Below are 12,203 nucleotides of genomic sequence, written 5' to 3' on the forward strand. Positions count from 1 at the left end.
GTTTTCATATGGATTCCCGTTCAGTCCCCTTGGGCATAAAGATGATGGCTGTGATGTGCCTGGAGGGTGTAAAGTTGGGGGAAATGTATCATGTGCATCTGCCTGGGTGTGTGCGTGTGTACAACCTCAGGGCTTCAACGTGGCTGTAGAAGAAGACCCCTAAAAAAAGATAATCCCAGATGAAGTTACATTTATTTTGCCTATGAGATTTTTATGTGAGTATAACTGAATCATTTCCAAGCTGAGTCATCTGGAAAATTGCTTCTCGGATTACTGGCACATGCAGTAGCTATTTTTGCAATGTATTCCAATTAAATGCAATGATATAAACAGAACTGGTTGTAGTATAGGTGAGCAGTTTTTCTGTTTAGAAGTGAGGTCTGGACTACAGTAGTTTAGTGACTTTTAACTATTTGTCTTCTGGGTAGAATTATTGATATCCCGTAAAAGAATTTTCCCTGTGTTAAGACTCCTGACCCTTTTTGTGCATTGAGCTGAACGTGCAGCAAAGGAAATGCCAATGTTTTTTAATAGGTGTCATTTTCAAGATGTCTAATACACAGATACATTTGAGAGACAAACTGTTGTTCTCCAAGGGACCATATTCTGCTTTTGTTCTACAGCAGCACTCCCATTGGCGTGGCTGTAAGTCATGTGGGCAGCAAATGCAGTATATTGCCTGAAGAGACTTAAACTGTTGATTAAACTGTATATCTTAGGTCTGTTTTCATTTTTCTTTCAGGACATAGATATGTATTATCAAGAAACAGATACACCTGCAATGGCCAGAACTTCAAACCTTAATGAGGAGCTTGGGCAGGTGAGAGATCCTCATTGGGAATATTGTACTTGTCATATAACTTAGGAGAAACACATGAAACACATGACCTCTGGGCAGAGTATTTGCTAGAGATGAAAGATTCATAGATTTAATGCCAGAAGGAGTCATTATGCTCATCTTAGTTCCACCTCCTGTGTAACGCAGACCGTAGAATTTCACCTGGTAATTCCTGCATCAAGCACCATAACTTGCAGTTGAACAACAGCATTTCTTTGTAGAAAGATGGTGACTTTTTATCTCAGGTCAGTAGATGCATGATTTTATCCCAAAGCTTTCATTCTAATTCAGAATTCTGGATCTCTGATTAAATTGTTCATTAAATCCTAGCTGTACCTTCCAACTCCCTATAACACCAGGTGCAAATGTTGTACTCTTTATTCTGCAACAAGGAAAATAGAAAGACATTAGTGAATCTCTCTTCATCCAATTGAGTCATTCCTGAACTGGATGAAGAGCAAGTCACTGTCACGGTTGGGTCGTGGGCAGCCAAACCTAATAGTAGGAGCCAGAGTCCACAGTCACAAGACAGGAGTCAAGAATCAATTGGTTTGGAATACTGGGAGGTCAGAAGCAGGAGACAAACTGGTGATCAGAACAAGAGACAGGTCAAGTCAGGATACCAGTGGGTCAGAGGTAGGCAACAAACTGAAGGTCAGAAACCACAAGTCAGATGCCCCGAGTAAAGGCAGGTCAGAATGCCAAGAGATCAAGCCAGGGAAGCATAAGCAGGTAGTAGGAGCTGATAGCAGGAAGCACAAGGCCATAGTCTAAAGCAAGGCAGAGCCCACTTGTTCAGATGGCCTCCTGGTCCTGCTGTTGGGTTAAGTAGGGTCAGTAGGCCAATCAGCAGCTCTAGGACTCCACCAATCCGGCCTCAGGGATGGCGCCTCCCACAGGGGCTGGGCTTCATTGATCTCAGGTAAGCTGTTGCCAGTAACTGCCAAGTGAAGAGCTGGCATGAAGCTGCTTCCATGAACCTTGCTGGTCCAGGTTTGAACCCTGTGGAGTCATTACACTTGCATTCTTACAGGAGCATTTATTGTAAGCCCTTCAGGGCAGGGACCATCTGTTTTCTTGTGTTTGTACAGGAACTAGCACATTGGGGTCCTGGTCCATGACTAGAGCTCCTCAGTGCAATGATAATACAAATAATTAGTGATAATAATAATTAACAATATCTCAACCTGTTCTAGTTAAAGTCTAAAATATGTGTGGTTGCTCAGAACTTTTCTGTACAATTCCGAGTAACAAATAGAATATTTTTCAGAGTTAAGGAACTTCCCAATCAACTTTCCCAAAATAAAATTCCAGAAAATGTGGAGACCTTACAGGCAGAATTTCTATTGTAACATTAAAAAATGATGATCACTGTTAGATATGTATATTCATTATCTACTTTTTAACATGCCAAATCTGTACATTGAAAATTTATAATGGACCTTTTTTTCTAAAGCCCTTTCCCAGCAGAGTCCTAGGCTTCTGCATAACAGATTTACTGAAAGCACAGTTTTTAACAGATTGGTTGACATTGTTTTTCCTTCTTAGAGTAAGACCGGTCTTTCCTCCAGGCCAAGAATTAGAATAGTGGAAATTCTGATTTTAATCTGGAATCCTTTGGATCCTCAGGGCTTTCATATCTCTTAATGAAACATACAGTGTAATTAGGCTAGCATGAATCTAATTTACATATATCTTAATGTATCCATCAGTCATTGATTTTATTATCATTTGCTTGAGGTAACTAGATAACTTGTCTTGTTTTTTTTGTATTTTCAATTTGATAGCTGGATCATAAATATCCCTCTGTCTAAAATGATTATCAGTGCTGAATATATTAGGAGTTACACTGGGTTAGAAGTATCAGAGGGGTAGCTGTGTTAGTCCGGATCTGTAAAAAGCGACAAAGAGCGCTGTGGCACCTTATAGACTAACAGACGTATTGGAGCATAAGCTTTCTTGGGTGAATACCCACTTCGTCACCCACGAAAGCTTATACTCCAATACATCTGCTAGTCTATAATGTGCCACAGGACTCTTTGTCGCTTTTTACTGGGTTGGAAGACAGTTTCCATTTGAAGCCGAGTTTTAGGCAACCTCACCGACATAAAACTTTGAGTGTCTCAGCTTTTGACTACCCACCCTGAGATATATGCATTCGAGACACCAGTTTACAGAAGGCTTTGAATGTCTATTCTCCAAATTTAAGCCCCCATTAGCTGACTCAAGTTGGGCACTCAAAAATTGAGACACCCAAATCACTAATCATGTTTGAAAATGTAGACCTTCATGTTTAGCTGAGTGAACAAGTAAATTTTGAGTTGTGGATCTTCAAAAAATGACCAGGTTATGTAGGTAGGTTGTGGAATTGCAGTCACTGGAGATTTTTAACAACAGGTTAGAAAACACCTGTCAGAGATAGTCTAGGGTTACTTAATCCTGCCTCAGTGTGGGAGGATGGACTAGCTGACTTGTTGTGGTCTCTTCCAGCCCTCCATTTCTATGAATGCTTTTTTCTTCTTAGGAACATTTTTATAATTTGTTTAAATCAACAGTTTGACTTATCTACAAATGTGTCTTCTGTACTAGAATTCCATAAAAATTTGTTCAATGGACTGGCTCTACTTTCTAATGTTTACTTTACCAATTAAATTGTTCAAAGCCAAAGAGGGTTACGTAAGGTACAAGTTGTAATTGCTGAGCATATAACTAGGGCTGATCAGGTAATATCTGTGGAATAATTTTTAATATATTTCATGATAATTCTTGAAGAGTCAAGAAATGTAAATTATATGAAATTTTATTAATACAATGAATGTATTTTCATTATTAGCCCAGGTCTGTTCTAGAGGCCCCTTTTGAGGCTTCATGAAGATAAGTATAAAAGGATTGGTACATTACTTTTAAATAAACCTAAAGGAAATCCTAGTACAAAAAGCATTGCTAAAATAGAGTTAAGGCTGAGAATAGATCTTTCTTAAAACAAGATTCATAGGAAAATTAAAATAACAAAATAAGGAAGTGTTCAAAAATCTGGAAATTGTGTTAAGGATCCAGGGCCAAGTTCCTGTGAAAGAAACTTAAGTTTGCCTTGTTGAATGTGAGTCACAACAGCATAAGACTTTTGTTGTATGAAGGTATGACCCTTTCAGGTTATATCTTTAAAGGGAATTAATACCCTTATTGTAAAGGTGTAGAGGTGAATGCCTGGCTTGTGTATGGAAGTTAGGGACGTTAACACACATCTGGAGGGCTGGTGGAGTACAGTGGGATCTCCAGGTGGTATTGAAGGTGTGGATGGGTGTCAGTGAGCCTTCCATAGCCAAGTAACAAACAAGACTCGGGTAAATATCTGTCAGATATGTGGAAAATGAGCAATGGGACTTCTTGGTCTCTGATTCAAAGCAAGAATGTGAGGAGGTACTGGTCTCCAGCCTGTAAGTGATGGATGGATTTGCAGTTCACAGGACCTCATGCAGAATTTTTTTTAATTAAAATTGGTGTTGGATCCTTAACTGAGAATTTACAGACACTTTTTTTTTAGCATTTTGTTCATTTAAACTTCTAGCGCTATATCTTCAGCTAGTGTAAATCAGCACAGCTCCACTGATTATAGTGAAGTTCTGACAATTTATACCCACTCAGGATTGGGTCCTTACTTGTTTTTAGAGGAACTATATTACCAATATTAACTCTTATTTTAAATATTTTTCCTGGGAATTTGCCTGTAGCTTTGTAAGATAGAACTAATCATCTCTGACAAACTGCAACAAGTTTGCATTGGCCTGTACTGCTGTATTTCCTAAACATGCATACTTTCTTGTGATTTTTTTTTCTGATTTAATGTGTATTTTCCTTTTGTTTGGACTGTGCTTCTATGCAAGTTAATCTTGTGAACTTGCTACAATTGTTTCATTTGTATTCTAGGTAAAATACCTGTTTTCTGATAAAACAGGCACTCTAACATGCAATATTATGAACTTCAAGAAATGCAGTATTGCTGGAGTGACATACGGGTAGGTACTATTTCTATAAACTCCATAGCTTAATAATTAATTTTATTAATTCTGCAAATTGGTATTCTGTTCTGTAATAAAATTAAATTTAACTGTTCGGTTGTATTAATAGAAATTCATTTTTGTGCCCATAAAATAAATTGTTAGTTTCTCCTGCAGCATTAATTATGGAATGCAAAGGTTGAAATAATTTAAATGTGATGGTGGAAAGGTTTGTTTGAATAAGGTGTTCTCCTCTTCCTCTTACCTAATTGGATAGAGTGAAACAAGTGGTGCTAAATGAGTTTCAGGCCTTTCATCATAGGGTTTTCCTTAGGGGAACCAAATGTTGGGTCAAGACCTTATCCAACTAAAATCATTGACTTCAGCTGAACTAGGATTTAGCCCATAGTTCATATTTAGTGACCAATTCTTCATTCTTTTGTCTGGTAACACTCCCCCAGAAAGGGCAACTACTTCTCATTTTTATGCTGTCTGCTTTAAATCCATTGGGTTTGTTTATTTTTAATACAAAGAATCAATTTGGTTTCTAGCTCCTGGGAACCTGTGCAGGGCTGCATAATCCCCAGTATGGAACCTTCTGTGGCCACGTTTTTATAACATAAAGTACATATGTCTTTAATTTCTTCTGTTTTGCCTCTGCTAAAAAATTAGTTATACTTTACGAGGTCTGCCAGTTTGTAAAGCTCTTGTGAAGGTACATGAATTGCCCCATTTGAAATCAATTCTCTATCTGGCCATTTGCACGTGTTGTCATGGTAACTGCTTGTACAAATTAGACCTACCGTTACTAGAGTATTTGGGGGCATGTCCCTAGCATTCTGATTCCTTAAAAATCTATCCTTTAATGTCGATGGAAAGCAGGAAGTGTCTTCAGTATTTAAGGTCCCATCCAAAATAGCCTTTCAGGGTACGTTGCATGGTATTTAATTTAAGTCTTTGGAAGGAGGAGGGTTAAATCTCTGCTACAAGTTGATGAACATGTTTCCAGGGTATTGGTGTTTCAAACCTGATTTTTTTTAACCGCTTAGCTCTATGTTGTCATGTACTCCCTTTCTTTTATCAAACTAGCCAATAACTATGCATTTTTTCCTTCTTTTAGTCACTTTCCAGAGTTGGAAAGAGAACGTTCATCAGAAGACTTTAGGTAATAATCATTGACTGGAACTAGTTTGAGACTATACAAAGGAAGACAGCTAACACATATCTAACACATATAAATGAAAGATTATTGTTTGTCCAAAGTTTAGAGCCAAAATGGAAAAGCCCAAGGGATATAGTCACTTCTAAGTTGTCTGCCCCACATGGCTGTGTCCACTTACAGTTAGGGTGCAGAGGTGGAACTTAGATTTTGCCTGAGGCCCTGCGGCCAGTCGGTAGAGCCCCCAAAGTGGGTAGAAGCTGACGTGGGAGTGAGTGGATCAAGCTGGGTGGGAGATGTTAACTCAGTGCTACTCCCCATGTGGCCCGTGAAGCCACAGCCACAATTGGAGTGAAGCTTCCTTATAGTACAGCTCCCTCCATAGGTGCAGGAGTAGTGAATCTTCCCCAGAGGCTTAAATTTACTGAATGCAGAGGGGATAAGGGAGAGGTGGGTTCTGTTATAAAATGTGGTATGTGAATATGTTTTAAAGAACGGGCAAGAGGGATCACAAACTAGGGGGAAAGAGCTTTTCCTTCAGAGCATGGTACAAAACGCTCATTTTGTGTCAAGTCTCTACCTGAGTAGGGAAGAGTCTTGATTTAGCCTTTGTGCTGCTTAATTTAGGGGAATGCTTGAACTTCAGGCCATTGTAGCTGATGTGTTTCCAAACTAATTGTGTTTTTAAATTTCTGAATGGCCCCCAAAGCTTTGTGATGGACACATATATTATAAATGGTACTAAATATGTAACTATGTATTAAATATGTATTAAACCAGCGTTTCTCAAACTGGGGTCTGCGAGGGTACTCCAGGGGTTCCGCGGGCCCCGCTGATCAAATCCTCCTCCCTCTCCCTCCTTGAATTCTTCCCCCCTCCCTCCCAATGCCTCCTGAATGCGGGGGAACAGCTGTTTTCTGGCATGCAGGAGGCACTGGGAGGGAGGGGGAGGAGTGGAGAGAGGGCATGCTCCGGTAAGGGGGCAGAAAGCAGCAGGGAAGAGCAGGGGTAGGCGTGGACTGGGGGCAGGAAGAGGAGGGTTGGGGGTGGGGGTCTGCAAAAATTTTTACAATTTACAACCCCTGCAAAATGGGGGTCCTCGGGTTGCTAAAGTTTGAGAACCGTTGTATTAAACAGTAATAAGTCCCCAGGAGCAGATGGTATTCGCCCAAGAGTTCTGAAGGAACTCAAATGTGAAATTGCAGAATTGCTAACTGTGGTTTGTAACTTATCGTTTAAATCAGCTTCTGTACCAAATGACTGGAGGATAACTAATGTGAGGCCAATTTTTAAAAAGGGCTCCAGAGGTGATCCCTGCAATTACAGGCCAGTAAGCCTGACTTCAGTTCCAGGCAAACTGGTTGAAACTATAGAATCATAGAAGATTAGGGTTGGAAGAGACCTCAGGAGGTCATCTATTCCAACCCCCTGCTCAAAGCAGGACCAACCCCAGCTAAATCATCCCAGCCAGGGTTTTGTCAAGCTGGACCTTAAAAACCTCTAAGGATGGAGATTCCGCCACCTCCCTAGGTAACCCATTCCAGTGCTTCACCACCCTACTAGTGAAATAGTTTTTCCTAATATCCGACCTAGACCTCCCCCACTGCAACTTGAGACCATTGCTTCTTGTTCTGTAAAGAACAGAATAGTAAAGAACAGAACTGTCAGACACATAGATGAACATAATTTGTTGGGGAAGAATCAATGTGGTTTTTGTAAAGGGAAATACTGCTTCTCCAATCTACTAGAATTCTGTTAAAAAAGCCTTTGAGAAGGTCCCTCACCAAAGGCTCCTAAGCAAAGTAAGCTGCTATGGGATAAGAGGGAAGGTCCTCTTGTGGATCGGTAACTGGTTAAAAGATAGGAAACAAAGGGTAGGAATAAATGGTCAGTTTTCAGAATGGAGAGAGGTAAATAATGATGTCCCCCGGGGTCTATACTGGGACCTGACCTGACCTATTCAACATATTCATAAATGATCTGGGAAAAAGGGGTAAATAATGAGGTGGCAAAATTTGCAGATGATACAAAACTACTCAAGTTAGCTAAGTCCAAAGCAGACTGCAAAGAGCTACAAAGGGATCTCACAAAACTGGGTGACTGGGCAAGACAATGGCAGATGAAATTCAATGTTGATAAATGCAAAGTAATGCAAACTGGAAAACATAATCCCAACTATACATATAAATTGATGGGGTCTAAATTAGCTGTTACCACTCAAGAGAGAGATCTTGGAGTCACTGTAGATAGTTCTCTGAAAACACCCACTCATTGTGCAGCAGCAGTCAAAAAAGCTAACAGATTGGTGGAAATCATTAAGAAAGGGATAGCTAATAAGACAGAAAATATCATGTTGCCTCTATATAAATCCATGGTTTGCCCACATTTTGAATACTGCGTGCGGATGTGGTTTCCCCATCTCAAAAAAGATATATTGGAATTGGAAAAGGTTCAGAAAAGGCACGACAAAAATGATTAGGGGTATGGAATAGCTGCCATATGAGAAGAGATTAAAAAGACTGGGACTTTTCAGCTTGGAAAAGAGATGACTAAGGGGGGATATGATAGAGGTCTATAAAATCATGACTGGTGTGAAGAAAGTAAATAAGGAAGTGTTATTTACTCCTTCTCATAACACAAAAATTAGGAGTCACCAAATGAAATTAATAGGCAGTAGGTTTAAAACAAACAAAAGGAAGTATTTCTTCACACAACGCACTGTCAACCTGTGGAACTCTTTGTCAGAGGATGTTGTGAAGGCCAAGTCTATAACAGGGTTAAAAAAGCTAGATAAATTCATGGAAGACAGGTCCACCAATGGCTATTAGCCAGGATGGGCAGGGATAGTGTCCCTAGCCTCTTTTTCCAGAGGCTGGTGAATGTGCGATAGGGGATGGATCACTTGTTGATTACCTGTTCTGTTCTTCCCTTCTGGGGCACCTGGCATTGGCCACTGTTGGAAGACAGGATACTGGGCTAGATGGGCCTTTGGTCTGATCCAATATGGCTGTTGTTATGTTCTTATGTTAACTTGCAATCTGATCAAGAACTGTCTGGATGGAAGTATCTATGCAGATGACATGAGGGCTTCTTTTGTTTAAAATAGGTTTTTTTAATCGAAAAATAAAAAAAAATAGGAGGCAGGAGTCTGTGTAGGCCTCCAGAGTGATCTCATGGCAAAACCCTGGCAGGGAGCTTTAGGCAAGAACTGTCACTGCCACTGTAACTGATTTAGATTGAAATGAGGCAGGAAAGAAGAGATGCCAGAGGAAGGGTGTGCACTGGCTGTGAATGACAAATATAGGTTAGCGATGAGGAAGGTGTACATTGGAGTTTCTGTCCGAGGAAACAGTTGAAAACGGGATGCAATTCCCTTTCTGCCAAAAAATGTTGAGCCTCTTCCCTCTTTCCTTTAAGTTTTTGTTTCATTTTGATTTAAGTTTTCTTACCATTGGCCAAGTGAGTTAGGTTTCCCTATTGATCCTGCCTCTTCCCAGGTCCTGAAGTGGCCTCTAAGGAAGGAAGAAGCTCTTCTTGTCTAACTGACATGAGGTGCTACTTTTGGTGGGGTGGATTTTCTGTCTCTGCCTCTCCTTCTGTTTTTCTTCCATTTCCTCCTCTGTTCATTTCTTTGCCATCATTATTTCACCATCTTTCTCTTTTCCTTGCCCACATACTATTTCTTTCCTTGTTGTTTCTTTCCCCGTCCGCCATGGTCTCCTTTTCCTCTGCTCTTCCTTCTTACCTTCCTCTTGCATCTTTTCCTCTTTTTTCCCCCTCTCTCTACAAGTTTTTTCCCCTCCACCACCTTTTTGCACTTCTTTTCTCCACTCCCCCTTGCAATTGCTCCCTTCCATCTCTCTGATGTGCCCTCTCTTGCTGCTACCGTAGTACACAGGACACAGTGTTACCTACGAGAGAGGAGGGAATGCTGCTTCTTGAATCAACACCGTGCTTCCCAGCCTCTGCTTTACAGCACCATGGAGGATTCTTTACTGAAAGTGTTCTGGGCAGTTCTGCTATACTATATTAGCATCATTCAACTGCATAAGCATGAGCCTACAGGACAACTTGAAAAGTTCAGGCAGGTTTTATTGATATGAAAGATCCCAAAAGAGACTGTTTCTAGTAAAGATAGATGGAGAGGAGTAGAGATTGAGAGAGAGAAATGATAAATTTTGAGATGGTTAAATCAAAACTTTTTAATTAAACAGAGCTACCTAATTCAAAGGAACACAGTCAACTTTAAATCTAGTCCATTTCGAACAAAATCTAGTAATCTCAAACATATTTAAAAGTAACATTTGATACTACACCTGCCCTGTGTCTCCTACCAATTTCTGTGGTTTTGCAGCCACATTTTTTCTGTTTTTTGAAACATTTTTCTTTCTTCTGTTGATGAGTGAAAGACCCACAAACAGGGGGCACTGACTATGCAGGAGAAAGAGTGAAAATGCTGATAGGCAAATTGCTGTAAAACGAACAAAATAAACTGCAAATAAAGACAAGTATTTCTTCCAGCTTCTCCCTTTCACGTAAAATAATATTAGGTGCTTCTTGTAATACTAATAGGTAATATGTTTTTAGACAGTAATGTGATTTTCTTTTTTTAGTTGATGCTGTCCCTTTAATATTTCCTGATGAGGTCTATATTAATCATGGAAAAGAAAATGTTGCCATTGTAGTGTTAAATGTAATAATCCGTTTTCTTGCTCCACAGCCAATTACCTCCTTCTACCAGTGAATCATGCGAATTTGATGACCCAAGGCTGTTGCAGAATATTGAAAGTGACCATGTAAGTCTAGTTCTCAAATATTACTTAACTTATGTCTCAAAAATATGCTGGGTCTTTCTGTCTGCTCTCCCTGGGATGGAAGGTCACTGGCAGATTTGCTCAAGTGTGTATGATCATGTCACCTACTACTGGTGCATTCTACAGAGGATAGATGCATTAAAGAAAGGAAGTGGGGGAGAAAAGTAGTTGAGTAGAGATGAGAAGGGAGAAGAAATGGAGAACTAAAGGGGAAGAGTAAAAAAGAGGAAGGAGTTCTACCTCTGATGTTGAACTCTGACCAAACAGTGACTTTTATATGGGTACCAGCTCGTTTCTGTTAACAGGTGTAGCTTTATAACATGGGATGGTAAAAATCCTAACCACTGAGAGAGATTTTATAGGTTCAGTAATACTAGACTTTTCAGAGATATTGTGCTATCAGAAACAATTTACTTCCATTGAAAGAAGTATTGATCCTTGTAATATTGGTTCTTGATACTGTCAGCATGGTGCTTTCTGCAGGTCTCACTAAATACTGCACTATCCCAAAGGCAGACTCTGAAATTAACTTATATGGACCTGCGTGAGAGGAAGTTTAATAACAAAATGAACTTAGGCTAAGACTTCTTTTAAAAGTGACTAGTGATTTTAGGTGGCCCAGGTTTGGGTGCCCAACTGGAGGTGTCTTGAAGGGGCCTTTTTTCCTCAGGTGGAAACTCAGTTCTGAAATCTAAACATTGAGTTACCGAAATTCATTTTTTAAAATGTTGGCCCTTGCCTTTCTCTTTAGGATCTCAGAGATGGCTACCACTCTAACTCAGAGTTTGGGTTTGTAAACTAATGGGTGCCAAGATTAGTATTAGTAATTATACAATATTTAAAGTATTATTTGGTGAGGAATCTTTTTATTAAAAGAAGCTTTAAGGAGACATTGTGCACAACTGCATGACTCTCTCTTCTGTTTACACCTTCTAATACTTCAGAACTATAATTACAACATAATGTGAATGCTTGAAGGTTTAATGAATTAGTAATGATCAATGGCATAATATACTGTCATGGAGTCTGTAGATGTTTGTAGATTTCAGTTTTCATCTGTTCATCAGAGAGGTAGTCCAGCCAGCAGAATATATTACATTGTTTTACTTTACTCTGCATTGCATTAAACTGCATCAAGAAAAGCTCCTGTCCCGTGCACATCACCACAGTCCAGTTTGGGTATCTTTACATTCTTCGGATTTTTATTCATTAGATCAGTGGTTTTCAACCTGTGGTCTCTTGTTCCCTAGGGGTTTGCAGACTATGTCTAAGGGGTCCACAAAAGATGACTATAAACATTTAAGTTTCAGATCCCACAAAAGGCATTGTTTTTCTGATCAAGCAAAAGTATGTGAATACCCCCACCTACAGGTCAAAACCCAGAAGTGTTGTTA

At 39.7% G+C, this 12,203-nt stretch overlaps 1 protein-coding gene across 2 annotated transcripts in view; it reads left to right on the top strand.

The window, feature by feature from the left end:
* The window catches only part of ATP8A2 (ATPase phospholipid transporting 8A2), a 637,783-nt gene that overhangs the window by 162,467 nt on the left and 463,113 nt on the right, over positions 1 to 12,203 (top strand). For both annotated transcript variants that reach the window (XM_045017301.1, XM_045017311.1), the window contains 4 exons: positions 743 to 820; positions 4,766 to 4,854; positions 5,957 to 6,001; positions 10,716 to 10,791. In XM_045017301.1, coding sequence (XP_044873236.1) covers positions 743 to 820; positions 4,766 to 4,854; positions 5,957 to 6,001; positions 10,716 to 10,791 — 288 coding nt within the window. The remainder of the gene's footprint in view (positions 1 to 742; positions 821 to 4,765; positions 4,855 to 5,956; positions 6,002 to 10,715; positions 10,792 to 12,203) is intronic.

The sequence above is a fragment of the Mauremys mutica genome, chromosome 1, assembly GCF_020497125.1.
Source record: "Mauremys mutica isolate MM-2020 ecotype Southern chromosome 1, ASM2049712v1, whole genome shotgun sequence".
Classification (NCBI taxonomy): Eukaryota; Metazoa; Chordata; order Testudines; family Geoemydidae; genus Mauremys; species Mauremys mutica.